This window comes from Mytilus trossulus, chromosome 6 (genome assembly GCF_036588685.1).
Source record: "Mytilus trossulus isolate FHL-02 chromosome 6, PNRI_Mtr1.1.1.hap1, whole genome shotgun sequence".
NCBI classification, from domain to species: Eukaryota; Metazoa; Mollusca; class Bivalvia; order Mytilida; family Mytilidae; genus Mytilus; species Mytilus trossulus.
The window spans coordinates 29,662,949-29,685,910 of NC_086378.1; the positions used below are offsets into that span (position 1 = coordinate 29,662,949).

At 31.4% G+C, this 22,962-nt stretch overlaps 1 protein-coding gene across 1 annotated transcript in view; it reads right to left on the minus strand.

Moving 5' to 3' along the window:
- LOC134721074 (ras-related protein Ral-B-like) overlaps positions 1 to 22,962 on the minus strand; it is a 44,740-nt gene that overhangs the window by 16,385 nt on the left and 5,393 nt on the right. Inside the window, exon 2 of the mRNA XM_063583788.1 lies at positions 3,315 to 3,400. Coding sequence (XP_063439858.1) covers positions 3,315 to 3,400 — 86 coding nt within the window. The remainder of the gene's footprint in view (positions 1 to 3,314; positions 3,401 to 22,962) is intronic.

The window sequence follows — 22,962 nt, forward strand, 5'->3', positions numbered from 1 at the left end:
TAGATACATTATTGGTACATCTGTATCTTCAATATCAAACAAATATCAACCGAACTTAAGCAGAATCTACATGTAGGAGTTTCAATTTTATTTTGCACATATTTAATCATAACATTTGGTAAAAATATACCAGGCTGCTGATTTAGACGACAGATTATTTTACCGACTTTAAAAGACCTATCAGTGACACTCGAATCAAACCATTGTAAAGATGTTATCAATTACGATGCTGAACAGCACTTGAAATCAAGATTCTGATGTGACAAAAGATATTTATACATGAGGGTATAAAAACCTTAATGTTTGAACACAATTATTCATATCATGTGTATACAGAAACACTAGGTCCTATGTAGAGGGTCCATTCCCTCATAGAATCCTGCGAGCAATAGAATTTATATTTGTATTTTGTAACACGTCTGGTCAGAGTCTTGTCGTTAAAATTCAACACCTCGTGAAAGGAGAGTATTGAGTTATCTGTATGCAAAAGAACCTGTGCAACATCTCAATCATGATCTATATAAATTCCTGCTGCTGCTAAAAGGCAAACGTCAGCTCATATTTAATAGCCTCTTTTCAATGAAAGTCTATATTCTCCGTCTTTAATTTAAATACTAGTAGGCTCTTTTTACATTACCGATATCTTGAATTTGTTCTCATCCTTGATATACTTGAACTACAAACCACTGCAGGTAAAGAAAATATCAATCAATCAATCAATCAAAGGCTGGTAATACATTAATGTCTGCACTGAATTCATAGTGTTCCGGTGAGTAACAATGTTAACACGATCAATGTTTTATGTACCAATATGAAGTATGACTTATATCCTGGTACCTTTGATAACAATTATAACAGAACAAAGATGTATCGCGTTCAATTGTTATCTGTGGTAGAACATTTTGACCTAAGTTCAAAATACACCTTATCTTCATAAAAGCAATAACCATTTACATCAGCATTGCTCCTCAAACTACGTCATGCAACAATTTTAAAATACCTTCTCTAAGTTACTTAGTTCTTTTTTGATTTTGTTTTTGTATTACATGCAGTTATGCAAAATTTTGATAAAGATCAATTTGGTACGCTGTTATTTTTTTTTTCAAAACATTAACTCTTATAGTCATATACACAGATTTATAATTTCTATTTTAAAATAATTTAATTTTGAATGGAACGCATCTTCTGATTGGCTGACAGTGTTTTGTTTATCAGCCCTTAGACATAAAGTCTAGATAGAACTTCCCAGAACTCTTTTTCTCTGTTGTTTGATATAAAAAGTGTTATAAGAACCAATGAGACATCTTAATAAAAGTAACCCATTAAAGGTCAAAGTACGGTCTTCAACACGGAGCGTAAGCTCATACCGATCAGCAAGCTATAAAGGGTCCCAAAATTACCAGTGTAAAACCATTCAAACGGGAAAACAATATGTCTAGTTTGTATAACTAGAGGCTCTTAAGAGCCTGTGTCGCTCACCTTGGTCTGTGTGAATATTAAACAAAGAACACAGATTATTTTAGTAACGGTGATGTGTCAGGGACTGCACCTTTACAACGGGTTGTCCGATTCATCTGAAAATCTTAGGGCAGATAGATCTTGACCAGATAAACAATTTTATTCCTGTCAGATTTGCTCTTAATGCTTTAGTGTTTTTTTTAGATATAAGCCAAAAACTACATTTTACCTCTACATGTATGTTCTATTTTTAGCCATGGCGGCCATCTTGGTTGGTTGGTCGGTTCAACGGACACATTTTTCAAACTAGATACCCTAAAGATAATTCTGGACAAGTTTGGTGTAATTTGGCCCAGTAGTTTCATAGGAGATTTTTTTTTGTAAAAGTTAACGACGACAGACGCCGTACGCCAAGTGATGAGAAAAGCGAAACACTAATGAACCACATCAACAAACAACGACTACTGAACATAGGATTCTTGACAGGTGCAAACAATTGCAGCGACTTTAAACGTTTAAGTAGTAACACACCTTCACCTGTATCAGAAACATTGTGTTTCTTTTTCAACTTCTACTTATTTTCAGCTTTCCATGGTTCACTTTGATCCTACCAGCTAAATAACACACCTATTAGGAGAGGTATGTTAATTTCCAGTGATTTTAACTAATGATTTTAACATTCCCTTGACATATAATACATTTGCAACTGAAATATGATTTGAAATTATAACTAATCATTTTTGGCTTTGAACGTATGGTAAGAATTATATAACAATCCATTGTAGACCAAAGTAAATTATATTACAACGTACTAATATAAAAAGAATTATAGGACATTTAGTTTTTGTAATTGAAAATATTAGGATTCCGAAAATAAACGAATCAAGTCCACTGCAGCCACGTGTAACCTTTGCTAGGCAATAAATAGCAGAATTAAATTTAAATAGAAATATAGATTCATGCATTTCTTAGTTATTTAGATGGTGTCTTTTTGATTCAAACCTGTTTGAACGTATGTATAACATGCGAGTGTGTGTATCTTATGTAACTTATTAGCTCATGCGTGATAACTATTTAGATTTTACACGTATATGCATATTTAATAATGTAACATATAAATAGTTCTACCATTTATGGAATTGACATTCATAAATAAATTTGTAACAAAACAAATAACATTGAAATAGACTTGAGCATCTGTATCATCAATTTAATGTATTAATTTTCATAAAAGTAAGTGTATGTGCACTAGCAAAGCCTAAATAATCCTTAAATGTTAAAATAATTCTGTATTTGTTAGTTACAATTAACTGACATTACAAGACCAGTTTTTTACATTTATTTCAAAATCATTTGCTCTAACGGTTATACTACGGTTATACTAACAGTCATAATATCTTCATGTTATTTTAAAGGGCAATTAGTTTTTGATGATTTGATAATAATTGTCTGCCATTCAATTTCAGCGTAAAAAGAATGATAATCACTTGTTTTAGCTAGAGGTATTGTGTAGGCTAATACCTATAATTGGTGAAACCATTTGTTGGCCTGTGGATGGCTTTTGGGTTTCTTTTTTGGTTGCGGTCTCATTTTCGTAAACCTGGTAGTTTCTTTCACGAATTTGATCTTACTTTTCAAAGAACATATTCATTTCCCTCATATCTTTTCAAAATAACGGCAATATGAAAAATAATTTTTAAGAGATTTCATGTGTTTAAAACAATGATGTTAGTTAAAGCTTATTGAAAGATCAGTACTCTCTATCATGATTTGTTAAATGGAATTATTCAACGATTGAAAGATAAAATTAATGTATCATTTCAGACGGAACTTGTTACATAGGAAATCGAACAAACCTCGTCATCTTCAGGGTCAATGAAACTCAAGGTCGATTCTTCTCCGTCTAGTTGTACTGTTATTATCTTCTCTTCTTCGTTATCAACTAGGGAAAAGAACAGACATTAGATTAATGAGAAGTTTCCTAAAATAGTGCTTCATGTTGACATTCTATACCTGGCTGTCAGTAAAGTTATTACTTTTAACTGTTGATTACGGTTTTTGTTTTTACATGGAATATAAAAATGAAAAATAATATGGATAACTATAAATATTGCGGCACAATACATCTAACATTACAGGCAACGTCCAAACTAAGTAGATTATGCGCATGCTATACCTCATGCTTTATCAATTTGAATATACAATTAATGAGACTTCAATTGAGGCTTTTGTTGATTATTTGTTTTTGGTAAAAGTTAAAAGAAACTTTCGAGACAAAGCCCATTGGTTTAATATTTTTCTAATGAATTACGTTGAAAATGGTAGTTGATATGAAATACAGAAATCGTAGATTCAAAACAAATTTGTATGGATATGTTTATTTCAAAGACGTGCATAAAAAGTCAGAAGTCAAATTGATATTGATTTCGCAGATCACATTGGTTTTGTTCTGTCAGACAACAAGTAAATACAGGGCCACTATAATCGTTCTAATATTCCACATTTGAAAAAATCCATGGAATATTTAAATGAACGTCTGTTAAACGAGGGGGGTACCTTTTAATATTAACCTGATTTCGTCTTTTTCAAGGTGTTGTTAGCTGTTATCTGAGATGAATTTGAACTGGCAACTGTTTTCAACCCACAGTGTTAATTGTTATCATCATGTTTCCTTTTGTTGTTAAGTGTTTTTGCAAAAATCGAGGTTGTGTTAACACGTTAACGGACTCCCTATAGCTCCTATCCGCCCCTCTTATACCGGAAGATAAATCAAAGAAATTCTACCGTTCTAAATTACTCGGAGATTGAAATTACCTCTGTCAATCATCAACTGGATATAGAACCATGTTCAGTTGATAAAGTTAGTTAGTGCAACAATTTGAGCGTCTCTGTTCTAAGATATTGAACCTTCAACTGAACGCGGTGTAGTTTTGTACAAAGTTTTTAATGAAACAGAAATCAAAATCAGATATTCGTTTGAAAGAATACATATTTAAGTATAAATATTCATACGCCTCAATAAATAAATACAACAATTTTCCAGTACCTTTATAATATGATATCATATAAGCTCTTCAAATAATAGATTTCAATAGTTCACTAGGGAATATACATATTTGATAAAATTGTTTATTAAACTAATGTATCCGGCAAGAAAATTCTTACTAAAGACCTTTCGTTTGGCTCTAGATTGATACATACACAGCCATGTAGTGCAAAAAAATGGCGTACTATCCAATTGTAAGGAAATTGCCACGTTGATTGCTGTTAAAACCCTATAGCTAGTTTCCCCCAATGCCGAACGACCTAGAGCATATTTAAGTTCTATTTGTCGCTTTTATTATTATTCATTTTCCATGCCAACTTAAGCTTTATGACTTATATATATTTGCTCTCATGATATATGTATTTTGTATATATAAGGAGAGGGCTTAATTTATAACTTGTAATAACTTGAGGCTAATACTATTGCTTGAATTATTCAATAATATATTACTAAATTAAATGCATGAAATATTTGTTGCAAATAGACATCTGTCATATAGCAATTAAATAATGAACATCGTCAAGAATATATTGAACAATAACGGACATCGAATTACATGCTGATAATTAATATATACAGTGTAAAGCTACATGGAAGGGATGCCTAATGTACGACACAACTAGGGAATTAAACAGCAACAATTATTGAACAACACGTCCAACAATATCTCACAAGTATTAATGGATGTTTTCACTCTAATAACAATGATATCCATTTGAATCAAGTTCAGCTCATTTAATCCATGTTAGTCTGCAATTGCTTTATTGACAACACCATTTATAACTCCTAACAATGACATTTACAAGTCTATTATCTGAAATTTCATCTTGTAGAGGTCAGCAAAGAGCAATGACTTGATTTATTTGTTGAATCATACGGTTTAACTAGAAGAGGAAACGTAAATAATGGACTCGTAAGATTATTATGTATATCTTCATGACCCAAAATCACTACAAGTACTTCATAAAACCAAAAGGTAAATAACATCCCCCTTTTGAACGGGGAAAAACACTAAATTTTAGCATTCAAATCGTCAAAAAAAATAAAATTGCCACGCTCTGTTTGTTGTATACACATGATTCTTTTTCTATAATTGCACCCCTTCAACAACTCATGGATACTCCAAGGTCTAGACATTTAACGAATGAGACAGGTTCTAAATTGTCGAATAAGAAAACTATAACATGAATAGGATGCTCAATACTTTATTGGTTAGAGGTGATACAATCAATGCAAGAGGAGCAAACAAAGAAAAGAAACAAATGAGCGATGAATAGAAATTGGGAAAGGAGAAAATATCATTGAAAACAGCAACCATAATTGAACAACATGCACAATAATATTACAAGTATTAATGAATGTTTTCACTCTTATAACAATGATATCCATTTGACTCAAGTTTAGTTCATTTAATCCATGTTAGTCTGCAATTGCTTTATTGACAACACCATTCATAATCCTAGCAATGCCATTTACAAGTCTATTATCTGATATTTCATTTTGTAGAGGTTAGCAAAGAGCAATGACTGAAATCCTTATTGAATCATGGTATATCTAGTAGAGTAAACGTAAATGATGTACTCGAAAGAATAGCATGTATTACTTCATGACTCAAAATCTCTACAAGTACTTCATAAAACCAAAAGGTAAAGAAAATCCCCCTTTTGAACGGAGAAAACCCTTATGTGTAACCATTTTGGCCTCGCTCCATTTGACGTATACACATGATCTTTTGTTTTGAAATTACTGCCCATGAAAACTCCTCGATCCTCTGCTGATATCAGTGTTTTAAAATTGTACTGAAACATCAACATGGAATATGTTGTTTCTCTGTGTTATTATCATCGGATTTTGTCTAATATGCTTAGTTCGTTTCTGAGTGTGTTACATTGAAATGTTGTGTCGTTGTTCTACTCTTATATTTAATGCCTTTCCCTCAGTTTTAGTTTGTAACCCGGATTGGTATTTTTCTATCGATTTATGAGTTTTGAACAGCGGTATACTACTGTTGCCTTTAGTTATACCTATGTGATCTTATTCTTTGCGTAGTCATATGAATTTAAACATGAGAAAAGTTCTTAACCTTCGACTAAAGCATAACATTAGACATTAGACATTATTTTATTTTTCCAATCATGGGCCCTTGTCAGGCAAGATACAAAAACATCATAATACAATGATTATATAAACATTAGTGAAATACACAATAAGTAATACACAAATAATAAATTGATAATATGAGCAATGTAGGATATAATTATAGTAAGAGACATTGAGTGCAATGAGGCCGATTTAATATTAAAAGGATATGATATTAAGTTTATTTTAAAATACGGAAACTAAAAAATAGCAAAAATAGAACCGGGAATATAGTATCTCAATCTGAAGTAGTTCTCCTCATGACCAGTGCACAGTAGTGAGGGACTTCATCACAACAATGCAAAGGTCATCAAGGGGGGATCCTTCAGAACTAGCTACAGATACATGAGATTACTCCAATAGTGATTCTCCTCATGACTAATGCACAATAGCAAGGGTTAACAGGAACAAGATCCCCAATACTTGACACGAGGGATCAGATTTGTAACGAGATGGGTAGCCATCATAAATACCAGAATTATATTTTGTATTAACGCCTGACGCGTTTTTCGTCTACAAAAGACTCATCAGTGACTATCGAATTTATCATTGTATTCAAGCGAAACCGAAAATTATATTAGTAATTGGGGGTCAACATAGTTTTTAATTTCTTTTCATTGGCTTTGACTATTCTGCTTACTTTTCGTAGCTCAATACAGCAAATCTTTCGTAGTATTTCAATTTGAAGTAAATTGACCTTGGATGTGACATACTAGTAATTAAATCATTAAAAATTTGAAATCAATACAAAGTTGGACTTCTTCGATGCATTGAAAGATGAAATGTGCTTTCTGTCTTTGTGACAAGCATTTCCATCAAAGTCATGGTTTAAGAACACGCTACCACTGACATTTAGAAAAAACTTCACATCGTATGATTACTCACGAAAGAAAATGTACGCTCTACAAGCTCTTGGAATTAAACTGTCAATTTCTGATTTATTTATCTTAGTTGATAATGTCAATAAAAACTTTTCTGCCATAATGGGATAACTAACTATTTATACAAGTCAATATTTGCTTGTATAATTGCTGAATTAAATACCAGTCTTTGAATGAAAGCAATAACAATACTTTTATCTTTTTTTTTTATCAGATCATGTTATTTACTGTAGTGAACTTTCTAAAAAGATCAAAAGTGTAAATATAAACGAAATAAAACTGTTCAGATCATGCAAATCAATGTATCGGGATTTTTTTAATAATTATAAAAAGTGGCTGCTATTGATTTTTTTTTTCGAGACCCTATAAACTATATATTTTTAAGTATAATGTATTTAATCAAGTTATCAATCACTGACACAGTTTATAATATAGCCACAATATGTTACATTTTACGTTTGAAATAATATATATATATATCAGCAATACATTTATGATTATTATAATTTTCAATATATATTGCCATCGCTTATAATATGTTCTATATAACTTCGGAATATATTATCTATATTGTAGATTTTCTAACACATGGGCCATCATTGAAGCAAAACTAGTTTATTCGTTCCACTGGGTGTTTTTTATTTAATCTTTAGTTTGCATATGTAAGGTTTTGCACTTTTTGTATTACTGACTATTTTTATATAGTCATAGACAACAATGTTTTTAGATCTTGAAAGTTGTTTTTTATGGTATTAATATTGATTTTGTTATATAATCTGTCGATACCTATATTTTAGTTTGCTTGTAGATCATGTTTTCCTCTAACTGTTGATAACGTATTTACAATACATCTATAGGTGGTTGGTTGTTTACTAAATCCGATTTTAGTCTTGGAAATCGGTATTTTAAAATACTTTTTATTATTTTTGAACTAGCTCTTAGTACATGCAAGTACTCTCATGGCTTTACTTGGTGTCGTTTGTGTCTATGTAAAACTTATTTCAATTTATACATAGACGAAAAACAAAACAAATACTGAACTCCGAGGTATATTCAAAATGGCAAAATCAAAACCTCAAACAAATCGAACGAATGAATAACATCTGTCATATTCCTTACTTCATTTGTAAAGGTATGTTCTTAAGTAGAAAAGGGTCCTGGTTTTATATCTTACTAAACCTCCCACATATGACAGTCGCATCAAATTCCATTATTATGACAACGATATTTGAACAAAAAAAACAGACATAAATTGTAAAAATGATCAAATTGAAGGCACAACAGTCAACTCAGTTGTTGTGTTTTCCTCGGTTTGAATTTGTGACCCGGATGTTCTTTCGTTTAATATTTTATGACTATTGATCAGCTATATATACTACTGTGGCTTTTATTTATACAAATAATTAAACATAACGTCAAATCATTTTATAATTTATATCACGAAATAATAGTACTTTAACTTTAATTATTAAACACTTTCATAAAACCTTAGCTAAGGTTTAAAAAAAATAATTCCAAAAAGGTTTCCTTTTCTTACAATTCCATTAACAGGTTCAGTTAATGCAAAAAACAATTATAAATAAGAAAATACCCCTATGATTTTCCCATCCTTCCGAAAAAGGAAATTTATAGCCATTATTGTTTCGTTTACTCCTTCTGGCTCCATAAGGATGGACTTTCCATCATCATATTTCTAACTATTGAAAAACATCTCTTTTGTGAAAAGTTTGAAGGTTAAAACACAAAAACACTTATCTTTGCTCCAGACATCGATTCAATCTTGTAATTTACAACAACAAAAAAAGTTATTTTCATGCTTTGCTTGAAGATCTTAGATATTAAAATAAAACTGTCTGGTATGATCGTCATAATCATTATACTAATAATTATTTATGTATCTATAGAGTAACCTGATATAGCATTTTACTTAGATATAAAATAACTTATCCATCCGTCTTACGAAGTACTGTCAAGTCATCACCGTTCCGAAAATTGGAAATGAATATTAAGGATGTACACTTCTGAGGAGCCAAAAATTTCTAGAATTAAACTTTTTTTCTTAACCTGATTTTTGTGTTTATAAGACTGTAACAAAATAATTGGTGAAGAAAAAATCATATGGTGGTGCACTTCTTTTTTTGCTACGGCCCTTTGAAAATGCCCAATTTTGATGATTTTCCCATTTTTCATCAATTTTTACCTATTTTTGGGCTATTATCATGAAAAAAATCACAGTTCCACAATTAAACTTTTTCTCAGACTTTCTATAAAGATGAATTGGACCAATCTGAATAGATTTTACTTACAAAAACTATAGGTAGGTGTTAATATAAGAAAGTTTTATCATATTTTGACGCTTTTTTGTGTAAAATTTACCATGCTGTCAATTTTGTATTATTGTGATTTTTCTCAGTTTTAAGAACAAATTGCATATTATTTCAACTTTTTTGTTATCAATGAATTAAAAAAGACATATCAAAGAAATTTGAAAAGACCAAAATGATATGGGATGTACATGATTCTTGTAAAATCATTTTTTGTATCCCTCACCCATTTTCTCAAAATTTTGGCTAAAAATACTGACTTGATTGGTCGTAAAATTTGAAAACTGGATTACGCAAAAACCATTCATTGTAAATACACAATTTTTTCACAGATTTATGTTTGCTTATAATATTTTTAAAATTCATTGATATTTTCCACTTCTATTACATGTTTTGGAAATAATTCAAGAACGAGATTTCAACGAGACTGAACGAGACTGAAAAGTCAGAAGAATACATCCTTAATATATGGCGACTTTCATCATAATTATTTTAGTTAATCATATTTCATTCAAAACTATGAGAAAAAAAAAGAATAATTCAAATCTAAAACGTCTATAAAAAAAATCCTACAAAACTTGATTTACGTATATAAGTTGTATGCAAATAAGATTAGTTGGTATTTCTTTGTTGAAATGTTTGTAAGTGGATAAAGCCGTTATGTCTTTGATGGAATACATTGTCATGATTCTTATTAGAGATATCAAATACCTTGTCACTGAAGCGGAAATTAAAGCCCTTTCATAGACCCTTGTAATCCACTGGATCAAGTTTGTTCTTGGTTTTCACTTTTATATATACATATCTATTTCTGAGAAAGAGAGCTTGATTTATTTGTCTCCTGTCTCCTTGACATTAACCGTAGACATATTTTATAAATACATTTACTGGTAGGGTTACATAAGACTCGACTATCAAATGACATTGATAAAACCGTATTGATGTCTCGTGTTAACGCATTTGCCTTGATGCGAGGTCGTGAGTTTTTATCCACTGCCAGGTCAAACATGAACATTAGTGTTTGTCCTTTCTCCGCTAGCCATATGACATTTAGGAGGAAGGGCAAATAGTGGTCGCCTCGTCAGAATGATATGCTCATGTAGATTGACATGTATCCTACAGACTGTTAACCTTGAACTAGCAAGTTATCATTCTGGCTCAGCATGTCAGTCGGCTCTGAACAAAGCATTGTTTATATTGATATCACATCAACATAGTCACTTCCTGAAGACGTACTCTAGTTTCCAATTAATTGAACAACTGTGGCAAAAAAACTCTCTAGCATAATGTAGGACAACGACCACGGTAACAGTTAGTGTCTGCTGGCTATCAACGTGTACTTAACTCCTACTCAATATTATGATGCAGTACGTGCACCTGCTAATTGATGGAATGAAACAATAGTCAATTGTTGAATAAGGGTACTGATCATTTTCAAATTTTAAAAAAATAAATGCAAAGGGTTTTTTTCAAACTTATTTCTTCTTCAGACTTATGTTCTTATAAGAAATACTACAATTATTTAATATTCAAAAAAGGATACATTCTATGTCTATATTGAAGTTTAATGTCTGTATAGAACAAACTAAAGCATCAATAAAAAAGTAAATCAGACCAAACTGTCAAAAACCCAATGATCAATGGATACTTAATTTAATAGAAAAAGAAGATTCGGAAACTAATTATTAATAATTACACCATTTTAAGATAAGTCTTCTTCCAATATGTTGCAAATTATCTTAAATCTTTCACGTACAATAAATGACAAATGAATATGGATGATACTTTGATATCTCTATTATTTTTCTGTAGGAATTTTCAAAAGAAAGGCGGAAGTTATCAAAGGGAGAATCAAAACTCAAAAGTTGAAACGAAATCGACGTTCTCATGGTAACACAATGACTACACTAGTCAACAAAACATAAAACTTATTACATATAAAAAGACGAACCAAGCAATAACAAAGATTATTTCGAAAACTAGCTTCACTCATATTGTCTAGCGTAGCTCTTTTGAAGTGATAGTAAGTGTGATATTGTATTTTTTACTTTTGGGTATTCAAATAATATGTAAAACATATTTTTGTCATCCCCTTTTTTTACGGATGGATAAAATAAAGAAGTTTTGTACTTCTATGGCTTATCCAGATCACATTCGCTAATGTATGTGTATTAGCGAAATGTCTGTCCATTACCTAATCTATAGTCGAGTTTATAAATTGTCTCATAAAATGGAAAAAAATAAACTGATTTACAATTTTCATAGTATACTTGATCGTCTCAGATCAACATGACCGTTGAGTTCAAATTGATTTACTGGTCTCGGAATGAACAGACAGTCAAAGAGAATATTTCTATTCAACTTCTGCGTTTCCTCCTTGAATTTGATTGCTAAAATGCAATCAACAGGTGTATCGAGTGTATGCTTTGATATAGACCTGAGACAAATTCCGTTAAAAGTTTCGATTAAATCATATATGTATTTCATAGTTCATATAATGCTAAAAGCCTTGTGTATTACTAATTTTCAATCCCAGCCTGTTCAATTTAGCTCTCTTCTGATAGCAAAAATCCAACAAATTTCAAAATGTTTCAATTCAATCTCTTGCTTGGAAAAATAATTTAATGACGATCGCGAAGAGACAATACATTATACTATCATGCAAGCTTTAATCAATTAAGAATCATTAGAGCATATGATATATTGTAAAAATGCAGCAGATTTGCACTTTATGGCGTAACAGTTGATTATATCACACTATCTGGTTTGGATTAAATCAGTCAACAATCAATAACATGTAAATCATTGCTGCCATAAATTGGCTTCAAAATCATTGTTAACATACAGGTTCCTGTCTTCATCTATTTACTTTCTATTTCTATAGTGTCTGTATAACTTTGGTCTGCGAATAATCTTTATGTCACAACGTACAGTACCTTAATTAATCTTCGACTAATACATTGTTTTATGAATATATACCAAACATTCGTTTCAACGTATTTAGCATAAAGTAAAAACGTTTAAAGATTGAAGTTAAAAAGTAAAATCACAAAAATATTGAACTCTGAGGAAAATTCAAAACAGATTTCGTTATCAAATGGTAAAATCAAAGCTCAAACATATCAAACAATGGATAACAACTGACATATACCTGACACAGTACAGGCATTTTCTTATGAAGAAAATGGTAATTTTACCCTTTAAAGTTTAAAGCCGTTTATTTCTATCGAAATTCGGTTAGCTGAAACCAACCTTGACCTTCATCTGTTGGTTACGTGATAAATTATTACTTTAGTTCAGAAATGCCAAAAGACTCCTTAGAATCCAGTTATTAAGCATCAAAACGTAAACCTGTACAGAACAAAACTGATATATACAGTGTTTCATTGGCTACCATATCACATCTTCTTATATCTATATGATATAATAACATTTATCGTCTAAGGACACAAGAACTTAGCTGAAAGTCGTCTAGTTCGCTTCTGCATAAGTCATGTCAGTAAAGGATAATAAATATTCATGTACCGATAAAAACTATGAAGCGATTAGTGATAATATAATTAATCGTGTAAAATAAGAAGATTCAGAAAATAATAATTATTAATTATAGTATTGTAAGACTTATTCCACACTATGATGAAGCTTATCTTTTATCATCAAGTATAAAATTGAACGTCAAATGACTATTGGTGAGATTTTAACACTACTATTTTTTTTAGGTTAGGCACTCACGAAAGTTGAAAACATAAGCTGCTAGTATGATTTATTTGAATATGTTTCTGCTGCCGCTATCTTATATATATACATTGTACATGTATGTACTTAAAACGGTTATAAACATAAGCTGCTGGTTGAATTAAGAATTAATTTGAATATTTCAACACCCGCCGACTGTCAGTATTTGATGTAATTGATAGATTGAACCAGCTACGTTACTTTTAAGCTTTTGTACTCTGTCACATAAATATAAATTGCTGGTATACATAATTTGAATAATGTTGGACGTATTTGTTGGTGTTGTCTTGCCCAGTAAACTACACTTCTGTATTGATACGAATTATCATTGATATGGTCATATTAATGAATTTGCGAAATGCTAAGAGTCTTCAACCAAAGGCATGATTTATTCACATTTTATTTATACTACTCGCCATATTACCCTCTCATTTTGTTTGGTCTTTTAAACTTCTTTATTAGAGCGTGTTGACCAATGATATGTCTCTTGTAGACGGTACGTATATATCATATGTATCTATGATGTATCTAGTATCTGTGGTGGGTTTATTTACAACCACTGGGTCCATGTCACTGCTAATGTTTGTGTTTCTCCCCGAGAGAATAACCAGCCAAACTAGAGGTCAGCACTTTTGCGTTGACATGCATTATCGTGGATATGGTCGTAATTATAATTTTATCGAACTGATAAACGAATTATTTGATAACAACTGCCATATTCCTTGCTTGTTAGTGAACATTTTAAGAAAAACTGGTTGGTTGAACCTTGATTAATGGCTTGTCAAATCTCCCGCTTTATGACAATGTTAAAATGAAACCTGCTAGCAGTAATGCAGTGAAGCAACTGGTTCCTTTACCTTCTAAGACACATGTTTTGTGTTACCCAGTCTGATGTTTTCCTGTTTAGTGTTTTGTAGACTGTTGTGTGTAATGTTTTATTATGATGGGTTATGTTTTTCTTTCTTCAACTTACAAGCACCAATCAGTCATTTTAGTTATATCACTGTCATGGATGTTACATAACTGTTTAACTAATATACTTGTTGTATTTTAATCATCATATTAAAGTAAATAAAGAAAGAACAACAAAAATACGATGGGATTTAACGAGCATAATAAAAAATAAAAAAATATTTCTGACCTTTTAGAAAATAATCAAATTCCATATCAAAATAAAAATAAAAGTACAGTATATCTCCATTGTCAAATTATGTAAACAAAATATTTGAAATTAATCAACTGATACCTTTGGTTTTAGGAATTTACTTGGTTTCTCTATTTTTTTTCAATTTGATATTTTTTTCTGACAACAAATACGGCAACATAATGATTGATTACAAAATACTTCATCAATTTAAGCTCGAACTGGGAGAAAGAGCAAATTAATGAAGCACAGGCATAACATAACGCAATCCGTTAATGCTCAGTGTTGTAATAAACCATAAAAAACATAAAAGCAAAAGCAAAACATGTTTGGTAGTAGAATAAATGAGATCATTTTTATTATGTGATGGTAAACAATCAGCTGACAATATAACAACAACTCGAGGACTGCATTTATTGAAGGGTATGGCTGCATTTATTGAAGGTCATGACCGCATTTATTGAAGGTCATTGCTTCTTTATAAGTACTTCTTGTCAATTCTGATCGTGAAATCCTCTTTCCCCAAAAAGGTATTGTATATAAAAGCATATCTTAATATATATATAACCTAAAAAATATAAATACAAAATACAAGTATACCAAAATAAATCAACTAGAGGCTCTAAAGAGCCTGTGTTGTAACTTTGGTATATGTTAATTAAACAAAGGAAGCAGACAGTTCATGACAAAATTGTGTTTAGTTGATTGTGATGTGTTTGTACATCTTACTTTACTGAACATTCTTGCTGCTTACAATTATCTCTATCTATAATGAACATGTCCGTGTAGTTTCAGTGGAAAATGTTAGTAAAAATTTACAAATTTTATGAAATTGTTAAAAATTGATTATAAAGGACAATAACTTCTTAGGGGGTCAATTGACCTTTTTGGTCATTTTGACTTATTTTTTAGTCTTAAATTGCTGTTCATTATTGCTGTTTAAAGTTTGTCTCTATCTATAATAATATTCAAGATAATAACCCAAAACAGCAAAATATCCTTAAAATTACCAATTTAGGGGCAGCAACCTAACAACGAGTTGTCCGATTCATCTAAAAATTTCAGGGCAGATAGATCTTGACCAGATAAACAATTTTACCCCATTGTCAGATTTGCTCTAAATGCTTTGGTTTTTGAGTTATAAGCCAAAAACTGCATTTTACCCCTATGTTCTATTTTTAGCCATGGTGGCCATCTTGGTTGGTTGGCCGGGTAAAAAAACACAAATTTTAAACTAGATACATCAATGATGATTGTGTCCAAGTTTGGTTTGATTTGGCCCAGTAGTTTCAGAGGAGAAGATTTTTGTAAAAGTTAACGACGACGGACGACAGACGACGGACGCCGGACGCCAAGTGATGAGAAAATCTCACTTGGCCTTTAAGGCCAGGTGAGCTAAAAATGTAAAATGGTATTTATTTCTCAGATTCCTTGTATAAGTTAAAGTAACGATGAGTTGGTGTAATCAAAATAACGGTAAGTTGGAGTAATGAATCAGTTGGTGTAATAAAAGTTAGCCGTTTTCTTTAGAGAAAAGGAAAGTGGCCATTTCTTTAAAATGCTAAACACTTTATAATAAAAACCTGCAATATGTGTCTGATACCAAATTGCCTCATGACCCCAACAGTGACTATTAGCGCTAACTCCTTCCTTGACAAAACACATTTACGACTTATTAAAGACAATATCTGACGATTTCTCGGACTCTGGACAGGCCTTTGCATTTACTTTATATGAGGGTGTTAATCCCACTTTTAAATTCTCAAAGCTTTGTTTACCTCTTATCTAAATCATTCGAAACATAATAGCACAGAAAATAACCAAAAAAAAGCACACGGGATTTAAGACATTAAAACATAGGTTCAATTATACCAATAGAAAATAACATCGTATTAAAAAGACTTAGAATTTACTGAGGTAAGTATAACATATAGTCCATCAGCTGGTAGGGCAAAAATTCAGTTCTGTGTTACACCCCAGGGTACCGCAATTTTTTTGTATAAATTTAAAGAGTAATATCTGAAGAATATTTTAAGAGGTGTTAGACTTATGAAAAAGTGTCCAAAAGGGATTAAAAGGGGGCTTATTTCAGGGTATATCAAAATTTTGTTTTGCACATTATTTCAGAAAAATATAAAAATAACTAATTATTCAGTACTATACTTTTTATTAAAGGGAACACATCATATCATATTAAAACGCAGGCTAATTTTTATATCGTAGAGGACCAAGATAAAAGGGGGAGGGTCAATTTCCTAAAGTCATGATTTTGAATGAAAAGAAGCATACGTACTAATTTTCTTGATAAAATGATATATTTTTTTCACATTGAAACATACAGCATAAAGTATATAAAGGCTGTTGACAAAAATTTAAAGGTAAGAAACAACAACATAGAATCAACGACAAACACAAACATAAGCAACCAGAAATGCACGATTCTGTTACAAATTTATACATCGCATTCAAGAAATAACTCACATATTAAAACGCACAAAACTGTCAGGGTTTCTAGATTTCTATTTCTTTTTTTAATTTAACAACCGCATCACCACATTTTAAGGTCACACAGAAGGTCAATCAATAAAATCATCATCAGTTTGGTCATCGGCATCTACCGAATTATCATTATCATCTTTTCCATCATCTGTGTCGTCATCGTTAGCAATATCAACGATTTGATAATGCTTATATCTACAAGCTTTCGAGCATTAACATACAGCTATCTGTTCAGGATAAACCTTGTTGAACACATGCATATATTTTTTGGCATAACTAGCTTTACATGAACAGCACATCAGAATTACCAAAGCATCTAACGCTAGTGGTTGGTCTAGAAAATTGATACTTATCAAAGCGCTCTAAACAATCCAACCATAGTTGATTGGCATCAGACCAGTGTTGTGTTTAAGAGCAGATTTCCAAATCTTGGTCTGAAAGTTGGCTTGTTTAATGTGCTTTAACATTTCATCTTTTGCATTCCAAAACGTTCTGATCATTATTTATCGATATTTTTAATTTCGTAGCCATTTATAGAACACGAAAACCTCTCGAGTGCTTTGACAATTCCTCGCCAACCTCTTCCAAGGTTTCACCAAGATGAAGTAGACCTTCTAAAAACTCAACATAACGTGTCAAAACGCCAAATGCTTTGCTTTTTTATTTACCAGACAAAACACTTACTGAATCACAATCTGTATTGACGCGAAATCCTGGTAGTTTTCGACAAACATTCTCACCAAATTTGCACACATTGATTGCACTTTAATAATCTGCATTTGGGGGATGTATTTGTCAGACTTACAATGTTAGAATTGATATGTAACTGTAAAAAAATAGTAAGCCAATACTTCCACAACAGTGTCAGAAGGTTTTTTAACATGGAGTCGTAACCTTTGTCAGCTGCATGATTTTGCATTTTATTAAGAAACATTTTTTATCGGTTTCTTCCTGTTTGATTATAAACTAAAACCATTCTACGCTCACATACTTCCATGTGATACAAATAATTCCATACATTCAAGTGTAAATCTATAGGATTGTTTTCTCTTTTCAAAACAAAAGAATTCGACAAAAGCAACTTTGTTTCCCCCAACTAACAAACAATTCTTCCAATCCCAAGAACACGATTGTGATGATTTAGAACTTATCGTAATGATTTGCCCTCCCAAGGACCTGCCGTTCTAATTTCGTTATGAATATTGTGCGATACTATTCAGTGACAAAATCAATGCTTGGCCACTTTTCGAAACTAAAAGGATGGTTTTTAAAATAATATTTTTTGCCAAATCGAAAAAAGTGCTTGGTATCCTAGTAATGGTTTGAATAACTGCCATGTCATCAAATATCCACTTTATTTCCTTAGGAACGAGCCTTTTCTAAAAAAAAACACTCAGGACAGGTTTTAATTTTTCATTACATGTGTACCATCAAAGTTTGCAAGAGACATTGGAAAAGGACCTAATTTAAGCTGGAGAACCTATCGCATAACCAACTATCTTGTCTGGGCTATGCCAAGCAGGCGACATCTTTTTTCATCTGCTCTCAATGATTTGTTGTTCTTATCAGCCATTAACTGCTTGCCTGATATTTCCTTTTTTAAAAATGCAACCTATGATTTTCTTTTTTGAAGATATCGGTTGACTTTTGAGTAAGCCGTTCCGTAATGAAAATTTCTGAAGCAAATTTTCCCTTTTCGTACGCGTTAAGAAGGTCACCCATTAATTCCGAAAATGCAACAGAACCCTAGAACAAGCCATATAAGACTCATATAACTGCTCAGATGTTATAATGGAATTGGCCAGCTTTGCAGTGTCTGAAACAATTTCAAAACATCAGAAACTGACTCGCTTCATTCGAGTTTTTCTGAGTTCTTTTTGAGCGGATGTTTCAGGGTTAACAATTCCTACAAAGTCTCGACATTTTAATGATATTGAAGCTCTTTCATGTGCAACCAACGTTTATCAGAGTCTTTATTTAAACTGAAACCAACAAAGCCATTTTTGTTTGTATCTCTAAGAAACCTAAGAAAGTAAAAAGTATTGCCAAACCCCACAACTGACTATTTCACGTTCGTTCAAAGCGATGTCTGTCGATTGAATGACTTAACAATCTTAAGTCAACCACCACGACCACTTCATTGCTAAAACACGAAATGTTATCAAGCACACCTTTATTGAGTTCGATAGAGTGCACCTTTTCTAAACGCAAAAAAAATCACCTTAATTTGTAATTTGTTCATCATTATTTCGTTACACATTCACTTTATAAAATAATTTGTCTCACAAAAACATCATAAATCGACAATTAAACGTTTATTTTCAGTTGCAAATTGATAATGCTTATGTGTAAATACATTATACATGTTGTATACTGAATCAAAGACGGTAACTTGATGATTTCCGGTATTTTACGAGTATTTGCAAGTACATATATTTTTATTAAATAATTCATATTTTAGACAATATATACATACTGCAAATGATTTAAACATTGCATAATGATTAATTCTCAAGTTTAATTAACTAAAACGGGTAATTGTATAACGAATTGCTTTATAGAAGGAGAAAATATGCCTTAATTTGAACCCAAAAAATCGGATTGTTTGTAATGTAAAAATCATTCTTTTTAAACAAAAAATCTTCCAAGTTACATTTAATATGATAAGTTTTGTATCTGTTTTAGTTGTTTAACCCTATACTTTATTTTTTTTAAATCGCTTGATATTAAAAAAAATAATTAAAAATTACTTAGTCGTGATTGCTGAATGATGGGACCATTGGAAGGGACGTTTTTAATCCTCTTTTGGACACTTTTTTTTTAGTCTAACACCTTGTATTTTATCAATAAGATAATGAAGTTGAATTCTATCAAAAAAAATCGCGGTACCCTGGGGTGTAACACAAACTCCTTAACTAGAGCGCTTTTGAGAACTAGCTGATGGACTAATAGTTAATATCCCGATATAGAAATGGTGTCGCCTTATCGTCTAACATATATCGGTTACTACAATAAAAAAAAACATAGAACTCGGAGACTCTTTTATTATTGTTAAACATGTTTACAACAGCTGTTGTAAGAACAACGACCTTGAAATTATGATTCGTCAAAGTCACATTGGAAAATGTTCAAAACTATTTTCTTCATTCTTTTGTCTACCTTAAGTCAAACACTTGATGAAAGCGATAACAATTAGAACAGGAAAGTGCATTGGCGTTTGGAAACAAAACAAAAGTTTTAGTAAACAAGCAATATTCTTTCACTTGAAAAATACAATAAACTCTCCTAACCAATCAATAAACTTCTATTAAGAGAAAAGGTTCGAGTGTGGCCTTAGTCATGTTTAATCTGCCATTTACCCATGTAAAATCAATTAGATCAGACAGCTTGTTACTTGATAATCAATTGTTTTGAACATTCGAATACATGTGACGCAGTTAAGGCATGACAATGGAACGCAGTTACGACGTTCCATACATGACGGAATTTGAAATCATTCGCTGTGATGTCATAATGAACTTTCCAATTGATTCAAAATATCATACGTTGCTTTCAAGTAGAATTTTAAATGAGTATTGTTTTCATGTATATATTAATCTATATGCACTTCAAAAAAAATCATTTAACAGCTGCCTATGTGATGTTGTATCGGGTGTTTTAATCATTTTGGTTGCATGAACTCGGATAATACTGTAAAACTGCTTTACAGACGACCGACCCATGCATATATAAAACAAAATATGTTATGGGTCATTCCAATGCTTGAAGATAGCACAAGACTTATGTCATTTTTAAGTCATTTAATGACATCGTGAATAGACATGGAATTACAACAGTTACAGCTTTTCCTGCAGACAGGCGCATATCAGGCCCGATATCAGGAGACTATATTTGTTTCCCAACTGACCATTTTCCTTGACAAAGTTCCCAGAGAGATTACATTTAAAAGAGGGATGATCACGGGAACCTAGAAGTCATGTTCCCTGCCTTAACACATTAAAATTACTTGTAATTAATTTAACATTGCAACTGAACTGTGTAATGGCGATAGCAGTTAAGAATAATTCGTTTATTGACTATCATCATGGTTGAATGAACACCATGCACGAACTATAAACAATTTAAATAAAACTAATCAAGAAACAGAATATAAAGTTCTATTAAGAAAGAAATCTAAGGATATATTTTAATTGGGTTTTCTATTTTCAGGTTCCAAGATACATGACCTTATATTTTGGTATCTGTTGACTATGCTGTGTTAAATCGTTATGGTTCAGAATGACGACACCGTAATTGAATATTTGATTTGATTAAAAGAAAGAAAACATGTCCTTCTTTTGGGAAAATTACATTGCTGTATAGGCCATTGGAAAAGCTTCTTTTTTTGTATTTCCTGAAATGTCCATTGTTTTTTTTTTATGTACATCAGGACACTTTTTTTTTAGTCTTTCGACTTTTATTCAAATTCATAAGATCACACATCAAATATTTGTATTTTCCAGTTTTTAACAACATTTTGCCTTTTCTTCAAATTATAAGCCCGTCAGGCGGTAGACCAAAGACACGATTTTTAAACATTTTGCCAAATTTTGTGGATAGATTATCGATATCGTTAAAAAAATATTGGTACTTGGCATTCTCGGTTGTCAGCGTCCAGGGTTTCTTGATTATAATTTAACTTCTTCAGTTAAATCGCCCTTAAAATCTGCCATCTCGAGACGTGTATAGACTCGATGAGTCAAACACTTTGATAGTGTCACCATTAGCCCATCTAAACGAATCAATGAAACTTAAAGCTTAGAGGAAAGCAGTTTGAATTTGCATTAATGTAGGACTAGAAATACTGCTTAGAACTTTAATAAATAATTCCGTTAGCCATTTACAAGTAATTTGTAATTTCCATGAATAACAATTGGCAAAGGATCGGAGGAAATCAAATTTTCCGTTCTCAATAAAGACATATTATTTCTTTTCATATGGATGCTGTTGTGCTTTAGATTTATAACCAAAAATATTTTTTTCTATTTTGTAAATATCATTCAAATCTGTCATTACATCTGTTTTACAGACATTAATCATCACGTATTCCAAAAGTACATGTACAATGGCCGTCCGTTTCTCTAGCTGGCTATGATGATTCAATATAATCATAATATTATTCTTAAAATTCAAAAGTGCCTTCTTATTTTACTGAAAATATAAATATGTATAGAGAACTGAGGATGAGCTTTCAGATTCTATTCAACAAAAGTTTTTTTTTCTCAAATAAAATAGAGATTCTTTGAAGAGACCATATCTTGCTGATCATTTTTTCTCATTTCATTTTCTATCTATTTATTACATTTTTTCAGACATAATAGATAAACACATTATACACGATGGTGAATATCGTTATTAAAGCGTAAAAACATGTTGGTAAAGCTCAACATTCTGAACATTTTTGTTTCTATTAATTATTGTTTATAATTTAGAAAATGATGGACAAAAAAAACTATCTCGGATGGAAGACGGGGTCATCGGACAAGATACCCAAAAGACGATTGTGTCCAAGTTTGGTCAAATTTGGACCAGTGGTATATGATTCGAACGTCACTGATGAGTCTTTTGTAGACGAAACGCGGGTCCGGCGCATATATTAAATTTCTATCCTAGTATCTATGATACGTTTATTCAGAGGAGAAGATTTTTGTAAAAGTTTACGACGACGGACGACGACGACAAACGGCAAGGGATCAG